At 38.9% G+C, this 19,531-nt stretch overlaps 1 protein-coding gene and 1 pseudogene across 2 annotated transcripts in view; both read left to right on the forward strand.

Annotated features, from left to right (window-relative positions):
- Positions 1-255: 255 nt before the first annotated feature.
- The window catches only part of TMEM26 (transmembrane protein 26), a 45,860-nt gene continuing 26,584 nt past the window's right edge, over positions 256-19,531 (forward strand). For both annotated transcript variants that reach the window (XM_006736254.3, XM_081824204.1), the window contains exons 1-2: positions 256-956; positions 16,262-16,340. In XM_006736254.3, the coding sequence (XP_006736317.2) occupies positions 766-956; positions 16,262-16,340 (270 nt within the window). In that variant the 5' untranslated portion in view covers positions 256-765. The remainder of the gene's footprint in view (positions 957-16,261; positions 16,341-19,531) is intronic.
- LOC102745046 (ATP synthase peripheral stalk subunit F6, mitochondrial pseudogene) overlaps positions 9,713-19,531 on the forward strand; it is a 107,071-nt pseudogene continuing 97,252 nt past the window's right edge.

Genomic DNA, 19,531 nt, shown 5'->3' on the forward strand with positions numbered 1-19,531 from the left:
GGGACGACATCATAAAGAACATCCCTTTGCTTTGATAACCCCATGACCAGAGTGGAAGTGACCGGGGCTACCTCCTCGCTTAATGAGGCGCAGGGACCGCTCTCAGTAAGCCGCATCGGATTTCCTCTAGTCCTGTGAAGTTTTCATTCTTCACACTGCGCAGGAACAGCGTTTCTAAAACTGCTTGGACAGCGGATTCTTTGGCGCTCCTCCGTTCCAGCTTAGAGTCACTATGACAGCTTGTTCCGGTAAGAAGTGTGAGTGAATTAAACTACTTCGGGGGAAAAGCCAGGGAGGAGATGCCACAGATGCGTCCTCCTCCCCCCTTTCAGGCTATGTAGCACCTCGACCCTCACTCCACCCCATCCCTCGGAGTCGGGAAGTTTTGGAGGACATCCTGCGGGGATGGGATGGGGTAGATTGCAGGGATGGAGCCTGGCTCCCGGGATTGAGAGGGAAGTGGGCAGCGCAGGGGAATAACGCCCCGGAGCCCCCGGAGGCGCAGCCCCAGACTCCCTGGAAAGCCCAGCAGTCTAGACAGGTTGGGTTTAGATTCTCGCCTCTGGGAGAGTTGTCAGGAAGTCTGGGGGAGGGGCGAGCCGCTGTCTCCTGTTCTCCCGGGCTCGGGAGGCTGAGGAGGGACGGCAGCAGCAGCGGGTCTCGAGCTGTCACGTTCCCGCCCACGGGCGGGCTCCGGGGCTCCCGAGGGGGCCCGCGGGGCGCAGGCGGAGGACGGGGGGCGGTGGGCAGAGCGCGCGGGCCGGCATGGAGGGACTGGTCCTGCTCAACGCCCTGGCCACCCGGCTGCTGTTCGTGCTGCACTCTCTGATTGGGGTCTGGCGAGTGACCGAGGTGAAGAAGGAGCCGCGGTACTGGCTGCTCGCGCTGCTCAACCTCTTGCTTTTTCTGGAGACTGGGCTCACCCTCAAGTTCAAGCGCGGGAGAGGCTACAAATGGTGAGCGCACCCCGGGAAAGGGAGGGCGCGCGGAGTCCCTGGGCACTGTTCCCTATGGCACTCGCCAGCAGCCCAAGAGCTCATCTCCCCCGCAGTCCGCCCATTCTTTACTCGGATCCGGACCCTCTTTGTCCTCGCCCGGAGCTTCCAAGAAGCGCGAGATGCTTGCGCATCTCTGGGACATGCCGGAGTGCCTTAGGGTCCTGCCTGTCCCAGGGCAACACAGGGAAGGCTCAGTCGCTGCCCACTGTCACCCAGTCCCAGCAACTTGGAAGATTTGAATAAAGAAGGGAAGCGCTTGCCTGCTCTGCAGAAGGTGCTCCAGAGCAGGCGAGTCATGGGGCCAAGGGGATGTCCATGTGCCCTGCTTTCTGAACTTGGGGTGTGTGGGTGTGCACTCGTTATTCTGTGCATGCAGGTGTGGGGATGCGTTTCGCTGGGTACAAGCGACTTCTGTAAGAGCTTGTGTGCATAGAACAGTCTCCCAGGACGAGAAACCCCTCGAAGCACTTCTGTGCCGCCCCGCTCCCTTCAGCCTGGCGCCCTGACATATGGCACCAGCTTCAGGTGCCCCAGGTTGGTTCCTTCGGAGCTTGGTTAATGGAAGTTCATCTTGTCAAAGAAGGGTTGCCACGCTGGTGGAGGGACCAGCAAGGAGGGTTCAAACTTAACATCAACCTGCAAGAACTACAGGTTCTGTGTGATATTTTATTTCCTCCCTGAAAACTTGAGTGACAATAGAAGAGTTGAGAAAAAGATTCTCTTGCCATTTACGAAGAGTTTCTACCTCCAACCCTCCACTCCCAGTAGATTTTCATCCAAACTTCTCCAAGCTAGGCCTCTTCCTGTATTAATTTTTAAAAACAGTAAAACTATGGTCACATAAAAATCCAGTAAAATGTATGCTATACATTAGTAAAAAAAAAAAAAAAGTAAGGCAATATTTTCATATATGTCAATACTTTTAAAAATACCTAATGCTAGAAGAAACACCATTAGTCAAGTCAAAGAATTACATACACAATGGCATTATAGTAAGCCACCATGTTAAGGGGGAAAAAAACCCCTCTCTACAGTTTTACATACTAAACTGCAAAAGGCTGTGTATCTCATGACAGTCCAAGGGTGAGAATGTGTTGTTGTGTCTCTTAAGATGATGTGAATCTCACTTAAATTTTCCATTGTTGAAAAATTACTAGAATTATCAGTGAAAAAATTATTCAGGTAGAATCCTAATGTAATACAATAAGGATGGGACTATTATAGCTCCTCCCCCACCCTATGATCAGCTTATTAAGCAGTAAAGATTTGAAGTACTTTCCAATGTGCCTTTTCAAAACCTCAAAGAAAAATGGCATTAGCTTCCCCAATAAGCCTTAGAGTTAAAGAAACAGAAGGGGAGAAAAATGTTCATCCAGCAGGTCGTATGAGATTTATTTCATAGCTTTAAGATGCTAGGGTAGAAAATATCTTCAGTAACAGGAGCATGAGGTCTGAGGCTGAAAAGTGCTCCATGGAAGGTAGTCCTGTCACCAACCAGCATAGCTTCTGGGAGAAAGGTCAACCTTAAAAGGGGGACCAACCCACTGGGCCCCAAAATATCCTCCCTCATGTTCCAAGAGTAGACCAGAGGCCTTCATTCATGTTAAGTCAAAATTCCCCTCCAGTTATGTAGAAATATTGTAGCCAGTTGAAACTTTACCTTCATGTCTATACCATCATTGGTAGCTGGTTCTAACTGGTATGTAACTTACAACTATGAGAGGATAAAAGATTGGGGCAAAAATGCGTGATCAATGTTAAATAGGGTACCGGGGATGTATTCGTGTATAGAGTGTGGTCTCAAAATCAGAAGGAAAATGGAGCAATGGAGCAATACTTATTTGCTCTGAGGCATTGAGCAAGTTACTTAACCTCTCTGACCCTCGGTTTCCTCATCTATAAATACTTATCGGTTGTTATAAATTAAATGAAATAATATATTTCATGGTTGATGAATTAAAAAGGAATTTTTTTTTTTAGATCCCAGGATTTTTTCTCTTTTTTTCTTCTTATTAAAAAATATTATGTGTCAACTGGACACATTTTTCTGTCTATACAAGTCCAACAACTTCACTTGAGGAACTGGCCAATAAACCATTGGTTCAGAATCAAAAAGTAGAAAAAACTTTCTCACCTTTATTTCAGAACAGGCCATGATGTGTACTGTGTATTTTAGCATTTATTGAAAAAATTGTGCTGGCTCAATATCTAGACTAATATTTGAAAATAAGCAAAGAAAATAGTGGATTTGGCTTGTAAAATTTCAGGAACAAATGAGTCTTTGTAAATGATCTAAATAGAAAGTTGATTAATGAAGCTTTGTTCTACTGATATTACTAAATGCTTTGTTCTACTGAGCCTGCAAATGTGGTCATTTTTGTGGTGGACAAAACTCACACGCTATTCTGTCATAAGTTTGAGGGGGAAAAAAAGTCAGAAGATGGGATGCTGAAAAAATATAGAAAATTATCCCTGATATAACATGGTAAAAATTAAAAAGTATTTGATTTGGGACATATTTCATTTCTGGGTTGAAGTTTTCTGAGTAAGGCAAGGCATGATTTTTTGTTATTTTTGAGTGTTAAAAAAAACAGTTTCCATCAGGAAATCAAGACTGATGAAATTTAAAAAAAAGCTAAGTAAATATTATGACCGTATCTAGACGTCTCTCTAGGAATGTCAATATAGAGAGCTATATGCAGATCTATATATTATGTATCCTTTGATCCATTGGTCTTATATTTTGGAAACTATAGAACCCAAGATGGTCATATGTAAAGGCATATATACAAAAATATTAATTTCCATCTTGTAAGTAAAAAATAAAGCTAAAAACAATCTGATTATCTGTCAATAGACTGATTGAAAAATTATAATATACCCATATTGTATATATTTTGTTGGTATTAAAAATAATGCACTAGAGTTTAGCTATTGACCTCAAAGGATCTCTGTGATATGTTGTCAGGAGAATAAAGTTACAGAATTAGGTATATTATGGGCTAATTTTTTAAAGGACTTGTCTAAGAATTATCCTTTGTATCAGTTGAATACATTATCCATTTACAAGTTAAGAAGAAGAAGAAGGTGAAACCTTCCCATATTTTAAATCAATCAACCAATGAAATACTGCCTGAATGGTAGATCAAACTCTGTACACACAGGAGGTGAAAATTTCTTTTCCAGAACATCAGATCCATGAGCTTCCTTTAGACTAGTCTGGTCTACTTTGAACATTGTGCTTTTTACCAACATTTGCACCTGGCCCCACATAAATCAGTGGAATGATACATTGGAATGATACATTGACCTATAGAGGAAAATGTGAAAAAAATTTCCTAAAACATAGCAAACATATTACACTTGTCAAAAGAATGTTTCTTTAGCTATCCTTTGGAAAGGAAACATAGAACTAGTGCTGCTGAGCTCAGCGGTCCAGCGACAGCAACATTACATCACCACTAATAAAATGCAGTTGGAGAAGTTTAATTTGTTGGAATCCTATAGGATAGAGAGGGTAAGCCAACGACAGATGCCTTGTTAAGCCCAATAAATGTGTGCTGGTGGAATTGGCTCCTTTTTACCTGGTATTTATTAATTTCACGTGCACATTTCACTTACACTCCTATAAGATGGAGATGAGTATCACTTGCTTTATTGTTTCTTGATTTTATTTTCTTTTGTCCAGGTAACAATCCAATAGATCTATGAATTACCATTTAGGTAAAGTCAAACACAAGACAGTGTTTCTGTTGTTTATTTGCCAATACTGATAAAATAGTCCTCAGGGTTAGAAAAATGACCAAGATTGTGACAAGTTTGAGGACTGTTCACTTGAAAGCAGGTGGTATCTGAGAATAAATAGAGATCTAAGTTGAATTTATTGGCGAAAGTACTGAATTTTAAGCACTGAGCTTTCCTCATCAGAATTTCAAGAATATAAGGTAAATATAATTGAGCTAATAAAATACCTCACTTACTTGGTCACCTTTCTTCATTATATCTCTTTCCTTTTTCCTTTATTGAGCTTAATCAAATGTTTATTTGTTGAATTACCCAATAAGTACATGTGATACTATGCTAGACGCTGTGTGAACAGGCAGAAGAAACAGAAAACAAACATATTTGAGATTTTAAAATGAAAGGTAGCATTCTGATTAAGTGTTCGAATATATGGGAATAATTATGAATATTTAGCATTTGTTGATGCCCAGGCTCTTCCAAGTGTCCTACAGAGATTATTCCATGTGCTCCTGACAGCAGCTGCAATGATTTTCTGTTTCTCTGTTTTCCCCCATTTTTAGATGAGGAAACTGAGGTACAGAGCTATGAGCTGTCAATTGAAGTAGCAGGGGTATCAAGAGTCCAACAGTTTAGAGGAGAAAGGATGTGATGACGTGTACGGGGGTGGGTTGGATAGGGAGAAGGGCCATCATGGCATTTGAGCTGGAGCAGGAGAAATGGGTAAGAGACAGGAGTGCAAAGGCTGTGTAGTTAAAGGACATCCTGAGGGAGGTGAGTGTAGGAAACCTTGAGCAGATATCTCTAGAGGAAGCACACAGTCTTATCAGTCTTCATTCAACAAACATGTGTGGAACAGCTAATAGGTATTAGACACTGTTTGAGTGTCAAGAATATGGAGGTGAATAAAACAGGTAAAATCCCGCCCTGAAGGAACTCCCATTTTAGTCCAGGGACTCAGCAAATAAAGAAGTCAGTAAGAAACAAGTGAGCTAAAAAGTAACAAATGAGTGATCTGAACTCTGGAGGACTCAGAGGTAGCAGTTACAGATGGATGAAGGAACAGGGAGAAGACTCCACTGGGTGGTCCGAGAGGCCTCACCGGGGAGGGGACATCTGAGCTGAATCTATTTAGAAAGGAGAAGGAGCCAGTGTGGGAAGAGCCAGGACAATGAAAAAAGAGAGAGAGAAGGGCCAAGTGTGCCCTGGGACATTTCTGACATACCCCCCAGAAGACAGATAAAACTGCCTTTCTTTCCTCTTTTTCCTGGTCTCTACTCTTCCCCATGTCCTTGCTCCAAGTGAAAAATTCCTTCTAAGTTTTATATTGTTACCATATCTCATTTGAAACACCATGTGTTAGGCAATGTCTGGGTGGCTCCCAACTAAAAACAGGAAAGACAAATTAGGAATCAGAAGAGATTCTATCCTAAATTGATTTCAAATTCAAAGTAATTTTGTAAAACAACAACAACAAACCCACCCCCACCCCCCCAAAAAACACCACAACTCAATGAAATCTGTTTTGAATACTTAATTGTATTTAGAAGGTACAATAGGAGAAGTGGAAACCTAGACTTGACAGAAACTGTATGAAGCCTAACCTTGAACAAGTCTTGGGTAGTGTAGGAGAATCTTTGTCATTCTGTAGTGTTTGACAATATGTATCTTCCTTCATCAAAATTGTTTATGAAAATACCAGTGAGAAAGTTGGGAAATAAAAGCGCTCTTCTCCTGCTTATCTTTTTGGATGTCAGGGAGGATGAAATGGAGGGATTTAGAAGGAGACCCTATGATTTCCATATGACCAACTTGGGCAATGGAAAATCTTCCAGCAGATAGACTATTTCTCTCATTGTTCACACTTGCTATCCAGATTTCTTGAAATCTCTGTTTAGCTTTTAAGTTATTCTAGGAACACTTTCCACTGTGCATTGGATTTGTCAGCCCTGTCTGCAGTGTGTATCCAGAGTTTTATAATATTCATTGTCTTCACATTTTGTTTGTGTGTGTTTTATATCCTGAGCCTTGAACTCAACGCACAAGGATGACTGAGGTTTGCATCTTTTTTGGAAGCACACATTGAATGTTATTAGTAAATGACTTTGTTTTTAGTTATCTGGGTCATGGTTTAAGAAGAAGAGTCTTATCTTAACTTGAATTAGTACTGTGCTTCACTCCTAAGAAAAAGTTGTATTTTCTTCTTTTATTTCACAATGGACTTGGGATCAAAGCAATAATTATGTCTGTATTTAGAATGGGACCCCCAGGAAACTGAACCATTAAGTGATGTCCATGCTTTTTCCAAGAGTATGTTCAACGGAGACATTTAGAACTAAAAATTAAGGTTCTAATATTTTGTAACTTCTTGTACTTGACAGGGAGAAAAACAAAGTGCACATTGGTGTGGGCAGCTCCCGTGAGCCAGTATAAATATATCCTTCCTTCTGAATTTCATGCATTTCTCCTTCTCATGCAGTGCCATTATTTGCATACAGCATCAGGACAAATCTGAAGAGTTTAACTTCTTTTCCAACAATGGAAAATTCACCTTTCCCTCAAGGTTTCTTCTCCCCAGGTGCATGTCCCTCATTACTCCAGAAGTTTCTCTGGAGTACTGGTGTCAGGAGAGTTAGATCTAGGGGATATTAGTTATTTTGTTAAAGAAAACCACTGTTTAGTTTTTAAATAAAATAGGGGTTTTTATATGCAGGTATCAAAAATTGAACTTGAAGGTCACATTGAAGTAATATTAAGCACATACAAATTGTTAATATAAAATGCCAGGGTGGGGACTGATTTGGTTTCTTTTCTCTGAATACAAACCTAGGGTAGTCGTTTAGGGAAGGGTGTTGTATTTTATCTTCAGTTTGTCCGACTGATTTCAAAAAGACAGCGGGTATACAACTGACATAATGTTGTATGCTTATTAGAATAAAAATTAGGATTCCTTAGGGGAAAATAGTCCTCTCTACCATCAGTGTTGCTGCCAGCCCTGGTCAGGTCCTTCATTATTCCTTTGCTTTCTTATGTCCCTGATTGAGCCTCCCGTCTCACACACTTGTTTTAATCTGCCTCGAATAGCCTCCTAATAAATTGGCTGTGTCATTTTCCAACAGCCCGTTAATAGTAGTGATGAGCATGATGATGAAGGTGATGATGATGGTGACAATGGGGTGGAAACAGTTATCAGTTACTGGGTACTGACAACGCTCCAAGCCTGCTTTACATCCATTATGTCAGCGATCCTCATGACGACCCTAGGAGATAGTTTTTCTCTCTATTACCATTTTATGAAGAGGCCACTGCTGCCCAGCAAGGCTCTCTCACTTGTCTAAGGCAACAACTAGTTATACTAAATCACAAAAACAATTCCTAACATCCCGTGAGCGCTCACATTTATTGAACCAGGAAGGTACATTGCCCACATTACCTTATTCAGTCCTCACTAGAGCCCTGGAGGTACTATTCATGCTTCTACCTGCACAGGAGGAAGCGAAACCTCAGAGGCGTCCCCATCCCAGCACTGAACTCCATCAGCTGATTTCTTGTGGTCTGTATTCAATAAGCAGATTGGGTTTTGTCTGTGGAAGATACAACTACATAGATTTTTAGGATCAAGGATTCCCTATAGTGGGGAAGGGTTCAAAGTATCTTGTTCAAAATTGGGGTGACCTGAAAGTGGGCCCTGGGGTGATTTTGCTTAGAATGGAATGTAGGAAAGTCCAGACTACACATGGACGTGGCTCAGAGACACTCTTGCATAAGCAGACATGCTTGGAAAGCCAAAACAGGACGTAAAACAAAACAGAAGAGGGGGAAAATCCTCGAGCGCCTTTATTTTTGGTCCTAAAGTGAAGAAACAATCTCTTCTACAGAACAGAAATACCACTGTCTTTTATAGAACGAAATGAGTTACAGCATTACATAAATAACATCCATCATGCATTTTATCCTCTCAGAGACCATTAAAATTCCTGTAGTCATTAGCACTAAAGTTCACTTAATCATTAAACAATCATTTATCGTACTAAGTGCTAGAATGATGTTCTTGAAGGAATATAAAATACATGCAGTTATATGAGAATAGGAAAAAAAACAACACCCTGAGAACCAAATAATTTCCCACAAATTAAGTCCAAGACTGCAGAATGTCTGCAGAATAAAGATACAATCATTACGGTAGGCTTGTTAGACAAGGAAAACTTCTCAGGTAAGTGATTTATGTATTGGCCTCTGTAGTAGCTGGGGATTTTACAAGAGTGCAGAGAAGAGAGAAGGGTTTTTCAGGTTGAGGGAATAACATGATGGCAGTACTTAGGGTTTTAGTTAGAACCAATTCATTTAAGAAGATGTCATGATTTTCTTTGACTCAGAAATTATGTGAGAAAAATAGTACATAGATCCTAAAATTGATGCATATTTTGTTCCTATAACTTGTTTAGTCATACTAAAGCATACTGCTGAGTTTTGAATGTGAGCAACTTCAAATTTAATAAAACTTGTTCTTGCTTTAGATATCCTTTCGGAAAATTTTAAGTGAAGTATCTAGAACTAATTTTGCTGCCAGTTTATATCATGATTTGGGAATATGACTTTATTAGAAAAACAACTGGCAATAACAAACAATGAAAATTACAATGAAGAGCCCTACTATTCACCTTCAGAAGTATTCTCTTGGCAAAACCTAAATGTGGGCATTTGTTAAGGGTTTTCAAAGCATAAAGAATGGGCATTCCCAGCCCATATGAAATTCCTCCTGGTCTCCTGTGATCTTGTACTTCACCTGCTCTCCCAGAAGATCACGGACAAGACAAACCAATCATCTGATTTGGGCACCCATTAAAACGTGCTCACCCCTTAGTCAATTTTCCTTTCGGGGGGAGTTCTCATGAGCTTATGTCCAGTTGGTTGTGGCCTCCTCCCCTCCCTAATGGGCAGGCATAAGCAAAGGCTCTGGGAAGGTCGTGACTGGGAGGGTGTCTGCTTACGAAGACAAATGGGTGGTATCTGGGGTTGTATTTGTGCCTTCCCAGGTGTCTGGAGTTCTGTGTTCTACAAGAGCATCTTCAGCTGTGTGTGGAGGCTGTCATGCTGGCCACTCTTGCTGCCGTGGACTGACACTAAGCTGTTGCTGAGCAGCCCAGGTGGAAATCGCGGATGTTGAGGACTTATAGAAAGCAGTCTTGTGAAAGGAGGACGTCTAGACAATCCTTAAGCTGTCAGACCCTGTCTGGGGGCTATGAAAGGGTATCTTGACCTAGTTTATTGATTTCCATGAAAATAGGACTATTATTATAAAGTGCTCTGGAAATTTTATTGAGGATACTCAAGGCAGTTTAATGTGAGACTGTGGTCTAGTATCCTTACAACTCCAATCTGCCTTTCTAGCATAGGAAATACTGAGGAATGAAGTACAAATAAAATGGTGATCCGCACCAAAGTAATCTTAGAACATTAGTTTTGCTTCACTTAAATGTTATCTATTTTCAGATCTATGCATATGATTGGAAGACTAGAATCCTCACTGTTTGCAAAGAGAAAAGCCAAACAGGGTAGTGGGGATATTATGGTTAATTTTTCTATTTGCTTATTTATATTGTAATAGGTTTCTAAAAGGAACGAAGCTTACTTTCTCAATAAGAAAATAACTGTCATTTTTTAGAAAAAAGAAAATGGAACCCCAACTTTAGACTAATGGTGAGCCAAAGTAAATAAGATCCCTTGTAGGGCTAAACTGCTAAATGTCATGACATCATCATTTTGTGAAAAACACTGTAATTTGTTGAAATGACAACTTTGTATGATAAATAATATTTTATTTTTGGATGAAACAAAAAAATGAGGCTAGCTCATTAAGAGCTCAGGGCAGTGTCTAGCAGGTAACTGAGTACATAAACAAATAGAGAAAAAAATCCTATAAGACGTTGCTCCTGCCATGTACTTTAGAGAGAACCAGTGGGTTGGATAAAGGCTGTGGTTTAAAAAACAAAACAAGGGGGCTCCTGGGTGGCTCAGTTGGTTAAGCAGCTGCCTTTGGCTCAGGTCATGATCAGGCTCCCTGCTCAGTGGGGAGCATGCTTCTCCGTGCCCCTCTGCCTGCCCCTCTGCCTACGTGTGTGTGCGCTCTCTCTCTCTGTCAAATAAATAAAGACAGTCTTTAAAAAAATTTATAAATAAATAAATAACAAAACAAAAACACCAAACTTCTGTGGAGAGAAAGAATATCTTTCAGAAGGTTTTAATTAAAAAAAAAAACTAAGTAAAATAATTTGTCATTAAAGTATTAATGTTGGGCACCTTTGTATTCTGACAGGATAGTGGTAATTGGTATCATAGTATATTTGAATCTCTAAGGCCAGAGAGCTGATTAGTAATAGGGTATTACACATTTTATAAAAATTTCCCACTTGGACATGTCTTATGAATTTACCATAAGTTTACCAGTTTTTGTTAGCTTATTAATAAATAGTATATCTTATTTTCATAAACAAGTATCCAGAAACCTGATTTAAGTTATTTCTGGGTTGGCTAGCCCCCTCTATGGTATTAGACTTTGTACAAAGTACTTGACATTGACTTACTTTTGATGCCACTGAGATGTAAAGATTGGAGTAAAATTATTTGGTAGCTCCTAAGGAAAGGCATGCAATTTGATTAATTACATAGAAAAAGATAGGATCAGGCCTAGTTTTTCATTTTTAGAGTTCAGATTCTCCTTGGTTCCAAAACTGAATTGCACTGACAATGCATGATCTAGAATATGGCAAACCTTCAAGCTAATAAGTAATGGCTAGAATGTCACCTTGGAATATTAAATCTTTCATAGTAGCAAAACAATATTAAATTCATATAAGAACAGAATAATTAGTTTCCCTCAGTAAAACCTCTGATAAGAATCAATTTATGGTGATATTTCAAGAAGAGGTTTCTAGTCAAACCAGCAACAGTGTCAAGAAAACAGAAACTTTAAATCATCCAGGGCCTTATCAAATCAACAAATATTTGTGGGGAACCCATCTTGTGCCAGGTACCGTGGGAGGCGCTGAGGGTATAATGATGAACACACAACTTTTGTGCTCATACTACTTACAGTTGCTGGGAGACAGTTAAGTGACAGTGAACACACACACATATGCACATATATAATTATAAATTTTGAAGATCTATAGGATAAAAGTGAAGAGTGCTATAAGACAGGTATAACAAGGACATCTAATTTAGACTGGAGGGACAAGGAAAGTTCTTCCATGGGGTCTCATATACCCAACATGAACTATGAGAAGAAAATAATCAGGTGAAGAGTGGGGGTAAACAAATATTTCAAGGGAGAGAAATACACGTATGACGGCCTGAGTTAGGAAGGCATGTAGGTTTTCTCCAGAACTGAATGAAAAACAATGTTATGGGACCACAGTGAGGAAAAATGGCAAGCAACAAAGCCCAAGAGGTAGGCAGGGCCCTGAGCATGCAGCATTTTGTAGGCCATCATGGGCAGACCATGGCTCTATGACAGGAATTGTCTTAACGTCAAATGTGGAGTTGGGGATAATGACGTCCTCAGCAGTGCAATTTCCTTTGATTCAAGATGTCTTCAATAGGTTCAGTTGGGGAATTATAGTTTGAAAATAGGATTGATTGTGAGTTCTTTGAAGAAACAGCCTTCTGACCTGGTATCCTCTGGGTCCTCTTTAAGTGTAGGTACTGAATGTGTAGCTGTGTGTTTACTTGCAGAGCTGAGCCTAGGTAAGGTAGCAACACACATGTGTTGAGCTGTACACTATTAGGCCCATGACACACACCGTCTCCTCTCATCCTTGCAACCATCCTATGCACTGGATATTTTATCTCCATTTTATAGATGAGGACATTGAGTCACAGGAAAGGTAGCAAATTTCCACTACCTCGGAGGATGTACCTTGGAACAGATGATTCACATCTGGGTCTCCTAGGTTTATGTAGTAATTCCTCACGGCCACAACTCTAGGAGCATACTTGCTCCGGGATCTCCTGACATGGGAATAAAAAAGGTCCTTGTAGATGCCAGTACGCTCCATTTCCTCCATTTTATTCATAAATTCAGGCACTCAAGGATTTAAGCATTTTCTTTTTTTTTTTTTTTTAAGATTTTATTATTTATTTGACAGAGACACAGCGAGAGAGGGAACACAAGCAGGGGGAGTGGGAGAGGGAGAAGCAGGCTCCCCACTGAGCAGGGAGCCCAATGTGGGGCTCAATCCCAGGACCCTGGGTTCATGACCTGAGCCGAAGGCAGACACTTAACGACTGAGCCATCCAGGCACCCCTAAGCATTTTCTTAATAAGCATTTATTAAAGACTTAGTAAGACACCTGATATCACTGAGAAGAGGGAAAGATGAATGAGAAGAAAGAAGGAAGAGATATAAATATATATAAGACAGAATCTGCCTTCAAGGAGCCTATATTAGGAAAGCTAAGGCTTATATACACATAACCATGAAATAGTGGAGAATGTGTTGGGTCACAAGAGACATATAAGCTAAGATTAATTCCTGCTATGCCTCTGAAATACAGGTAAGATGTTGATGGGTAGAGAGGCAAGAGGAGAGCATTCCAAAGCAGGCAGTCATAATTTGGAGGGACATTTCCTCTAAAGTCATTTCAGAACCTCTCTTCTCAGATTAATCAAGCTGACAGAGCATGGAGCACTTTGTTCTTAAGAAGGACCCACGGTCAAACAAAACATATGCTGTATGTGGCTGAAATGTATTCCTCATATCCAAAATAAAATATATTTAGACACATTTTAATACTTCCCTAGATAAGAGGGATTTCTATTTTCTCCATAAGGTTTTTTGTTTAATTTCAGCTGTACAACTACCACGGCCAGCTACAGGGGAGTTAGAGAGAGAGGAAGGAGAAGAGGAAGCTTCTGATGGTGATTTGCTATTGATCACTTTGACGTGCTATCCATGTCACCAGTAACTCTACTGGAAGCCTCCTAAAATTCCAGCAAATCCTCTCAGGTGTAGGGTTGGTTAAGAGGGTGGGACATATGGGGAGAAAGACTACAGACTGAGTTGAATGTGATAAATTCCTGGGCTCTCGGTGTGATTGCTTCTTTCTACCCCCTTCTCATTTATGTCAAAAAAGACTATGAAGACAGACTGAAGTGAGGGGAACTTTGTAGAAAACCTTTTGTTTTATTTTGAGGTTGTAGTGCAGGAAGAGAAACGGGAAGTGGAAAGACTAGAATATGGAGGCTTTAATGTCAAATTATGGAATTTAGATGTTCTGTAGCAGGTAACGTAGAAAATCTTGGATCTTGAAGTTTGTTGTTGTTTTGTTTTTTAGTGGTTTTTTTTGTTTTGTTTTACATAACCAGATTTCTATTTAGAGGAAATACCTTGAAATAGGGTAGTATTTTTTTTCCAATTGTAGAAATAAGTCTTATGCATAGAAGATGTTAAGAGTTGTTGTTTGTTTCATGTTTAACCTCTTTCAAGAGTTATTATATGTTCAGTCCATGGTTTCTCTAGATATTCTTGTAATGGTATTTTTAGGGGAGTCAATCCCAAAATTAATTCCAAGGGAGTCAACAAAATTGCAATCCAGTCAACATTTGACATAGCCGAACAAACATTTACATATTCCAAATGTCCTTGCAACTGGAATTCATTTCCTTTCTCAATCTCACAAAGGAAATACTCTCTCCTGGTGTTTCCCTTGATATGTAAGGTCAAGGAATTAATTTTCCCTTTTCTTTTTAAGAGTATGTTCAACATGAGGGCTTTTGCTATGTTGCTCTCTGTCACCCAGCCATCTTCCACCTCAGATTTCAATAATATCATGACCCATAACCTTTTGTTTCAAAATTGTTTTTTTGCAGGAAATCAAAGGTGGAGGAGTGTCTCTATTAAATATTGATTTTTTAAAAAGACCTCACTTTCTTTTGTCCTTTCTTCCTTCTTTCCAGAAGCTGAAAGGCAATATTAGTGAAAGGGTTAACAGCCTTGGAAAAGTCCATTCTAGATGTTCTCTTCCATTTAGGTTTGCTCACTTTTCTCTCCTGGATTATAATAATATGGTTTTAATACCATTTCATCTCAAATAATTCTATTTGTTGAGCAATTAACATTTCTATTTTTCAGGTCATTTTAAACCATCACATGCATATACTAAAAGTATTTTAATGAAATTATATTAACTTACAATTTTTTCTTTGAGGTGGCCTATAAAGCAATAGTCCAATCTAAAATGAAGTGCAATTTTAAGAAATGAATTTGGAAAGTATATTATTTTTATCTTATTTCAAATTTCTAAGGGCATATTTTCATTGTATAATGTCCTATAAAAATACTGATAGTAGTTAGTAGTTATCTATTATGGAATACTCACCTCTGCCAGGCACTGCTTTACAGAAAATATAGTAAAGACTTCTGTGAGATAAATGTGACCACTATGGACGGAATTGTGTTTCCCAAAAATTCTTATGTTGAAACTCTAACCCCTAGTATGAATCTTTTGAGACAGAGCTTTCAGGCAGTTATTAAGAGTAAATGAGGTCAAAAGGGTGAGATCTTAATCCAATAAGATTGGTAAACTTTTAAGAGGAGAAGAGAGAGATCTCTGTCTCTCTCTGCTTGTGACGTGCATGCCCCGAGGAAAGGCCATGTGAGGACACAGCAAGAAGGTGGCTGTCTGTAAGCCAGGAGGGGAGACCTCACCAAACTTCCCACCTCCAGAGCTGTGAGAAAATAAATTTCTGTTGTTTAAGCTACCCAGTCTCTGGTACGTTGGTACAGCAGTCCAAGCTGACTAATACAGTGACTGCCTCCATTTTGTGGACTGGGAAGCAGACGGAGTCACTGGCAAAACTGGTATTTGAACCTGAATATGTTTGACTATACAAGCCCACTCTTTGGACTGCCCTCTGAATTTTGAGCCAGAAAATAATGAATATAGATAGCTTTTTCAAACAATACCAAGCACTTCATCTGTTGTTGTTTGTTTGCATTTTTATTTTTACTAGGTTTAGCAGATATACGCAAAGTCAGTTGCTTTTGCTCATTCCCATTCATCATCATCTGATTTTTGTGTTCTAGCAGGATGTTACTATTTGAGCTTTCAGAATCCTAATATTAAAAAGTGTAGCCAATCTTCCTGAAATTGCAATGTTGAAAAATCCAAGAAGATTTACTATTGCTGTATTTGCTTGTTGTAAAACATATTAAATACAAAATATCCAGTTTTGTGCCTGAAACTAGTTGGCAGTGTCCCATTAAACCATATTAAAATTAACTTCTATTAATTGGATTAGAAATTCAGTGAGAATGACAGCTGCTAGTGCCTTTTGCAGTTACATCATTTCTCTATAATCCATATGGCAGAAATCACATAATGCTTTTTTCCCCATTGAAATAAACATTTGAGATAAAAAGGTTTGACTTGATGTGCTCAGGGTATGTGTATTTGTTTTTCTTTCTTTAAAAAAAAATCTTTTTGTAAAAACTGAACTATCTTTTTTCCTCTCTTTTACAGGTTTTCACCAGCCATATTTTTATATCTGATTAGCATTGTTCCATCATTATGGCTTCTTGAAATGCACAATGAGACCCAGGTATGTCCCTTTGGAAAGTAGGAAAGTGGAATATTCATCAGTAAACTACTTTCATACCATAATCCAATTTATTTCAGAAATGCACTTCTCAAAGGAATTGCAGTTATCAAGAACTGAATAAGTAAGAGGCCATTAGCAAAAGAAAGTGAATTCATCATCTACCAAAACCAATAAAGATGTTACATTTGTTTAAGATTTAAGATTACATAATTAACAACTTACGTTAAAGATGTTCCTAAGCCCCCCTGGCCCCCAATGTGTTAGCATTTACATGGGGTAGGGGATGGCTGTGTGTAAAAATTTGGTTAACTTTGCAAATTCAATGAGTTTCTATATTGTCCTAAGAATGGGCAGGGCTCAATAATCTAGCATCCTATAAAATGACATTTTTAAAAGTGGCAAAAACTAAAAAGAAACCCCATTGTCTAGACTCTGCTATGTAAAATGCAATCAAACTTGGAGCGGATATTTGAAACAGTCTGTCTTAAAATACAGGCCTTACAGATTACAAAAGATTCCTTTTTGAGACCCCCATGAGCTGTTTTAGTGAAATAGGAATTCTACTCTGGAGCCAGACATGAAGGGTAAAGGAGAGGAGTATGAGACCCACCATTGGGAAAGGTGGGCTATATGTATTAGGATCACACTGACTTAAAAAATAAACAATGGTTTCCAATGAGAGTCCCTCACCTATATACAGAGAAAGAGCTACTAAATTTTAAGTGAGTTGCTTCTTACGTGGGCAACTTTAGGTATCAGGATCTGGACTAGATTCACATTCTATTGCTATTACTGTTCCTGTACAACCCTGGAGAGGGCAGACTCCAGCAGATTCCAGCCTGAACTTCACATCTTCTGGGGTCAGGTTATGGGACTATGTCACAGATAAGCGATAGTTATAATATTATTCTAGTACTTTCACTGATACGATGCATTACTCAAGATAAGAATTTGCCCCTATGCAGATTTCTTTGCTGCTGTTGGTCATTTTATAGTAAAGTTAAGCCTCTGATGTATGTTTCAGATACTCAAACCTTATCTGGAAAATGCTTGCTCCAAATTTTAGGCACACACTGGGGAATTTAGGTGTGTGGACTATTTTTGAAGAATTCCACAAGCACATACCAGTAAAATAGGCATGAAGAAAACATTTATCTGCTTTAAGTCCCCTATTTAAAAAATATTAAAGTCATAGGCTATCTCTATGACTGTAGCAAAATATTTTTGTAACACTAGATTGGCTGGTTCAAGTTATCATGGTTTTTAAAACCATGTACCATAAAACTGTACCATAAGGAGTTAGGAGACTGTTTCAATTTCCTTACTACTTACTACTTTCAGGGGTATGGAAATAAGCTCTGGTGATTTGAATCATTTCTTTCCTTCACATCCAATGCTATAACATGACTATCATCCACAATAACAATTCATTTCCCCAAATGCTTTTATAATATAAATGCGTTGCACAATTAATTGATATACAGGTCAAATTCCATTACAACAAATAGCATGCAACCAAAGCTCTCTTTTTAATAAAAAAAGATTTTTGAGCCCCAGGCAGTACCTCTCTAATTTTCATACTACAAAAGAAATTGGACCTTTGTAGTAAAGGATTTGACTCATTTTGACACTAAGAATTAAAATGAATGCCCAAAGATTGAATTGGGCAGGGTGGGCAGAGGATGGAAGTAGAAAAAAGTAAGAGAAAGGGAGACAGAACAGTACTGGAATTGCATTTAAAGAAATGAGAAATGGCAGAATAAAGGGAGGTACAGCAATTCTCTTAGTCCATTCATTTAAAAAAAAATTGGTTGTGATAATAGCCACTTTTCCTTTCGAAGTATTTCCAAATACATTTTCTCCTTTATGAACTCAGCATATAAGTTAGGCATGGTATATATATTTTTGTTTTATAGAAGAGGACCCGAGACTCAGAAAGGTTAAGTAATTTTCTCAAGGCCACACAGCTAATCAATAACAGTTCTGGGGCTTAGCACCTAGGTCTTAACCCCTACTCTGTTAAACCATACTGCCTTTCTCAGTTATGTGTTCTGTGTTTTAGAGGAGTTCTCATCTAAATCATCTGATTTTTTTTCATGACAGGAGAGTAATTTAATTTCCTTTAACATTTTCAATTTATTCTACATCCTGAAGGTTCTAACCTATGTCTTGGCATTGGGAAAACATCCTGACCTACCTCATAAAGACATTCCTCCTAGGTGATCAGTTCTGTACCTTCATTTCTGCATCTGGCTAGGTCTACATGACTGGAAACAAGATGATTATGACAACAGTTATGACTGTAACTCTTAGGTGGCACAATTAAAGCAATGGAAACTTTCTGGTACTGATGGTATTAGGGTCTGGTTTGACCCAAAGGAATATTCTTGAAGCTAATAAGAGTTTTTAAGACACAGCCCATGAAAAAGTGGCTTGTTGGTACCCAGATCATCTACATGAACTCACCTATACAATGCTAAATGGAAACAATATCACCATAAAAACAATACAAGTCAGGTTAGGTTGTAGGAATCAAACCAGTTGTTCTTTGGAGTCCTAATGCAGCTACCCCTTGAAGGAAAATCTCATCAATTTGTAACAAGTAGAATTACAAGAATGGACTGGGACTCAGGTTGCAATATCATAATATGGACTACAAAGCTATTTGCCACTGCAGGGCAGATGACTTTTTTTTTTTTTTTTAATAATCAGATGTCTATGGATTTTTGGTGTTAAGGATGTTTAAAAAAAACATATCAAGGTCACCACTTTTAATAAATAGTCTCTTTCATGCCTACAGAATAAAGTGGTCAAAATTATTTCCTCTTGCCTATTTGATTCTCAAAAAGCCACTCTGCAAAGAGGATTTGTTGCTTGGTTCAAAGATTTAATTTTTTATCTTCATTATCTTTTCTTGGACTCTTAGCTGTACAGAAAAAAAAAGTGTGCAAACAGCTGGATTTTTGCTCTGAGAGATATGGTACATGGCCATTTTTCCTAAGTATTCTTGTCATTTCACCTATAACACTAGTTGTTTTGATGGGGAGTAGGAAAAAAAATAGCTTCTTAGACAGACTTTCTTTTTACATTTTCAAGTAGCTTATAGAATGATCGATGCAGTATCCAGAGTAATTAAGAAAAATACACTTCTCACAACGTTAGCATTTTTTAAAAAATTAGTTTCTCTTTAA

The sequence above is a fragment of the Leptonychotes weddellii genome, chromosome 6 (genome assembly GCF_054177405.1).
Source record: "Leptonychotes weddellii isolate Sample4059 chromosome 6, ASM5417740v2, whole genome shotgun sequence".
Lineage (NCBI taxonomy): Eukaryota > Metazoa > Chordata > Mammalia > Carnivora > Phocidae > Leptonychotes > Leptonychotes weddellii.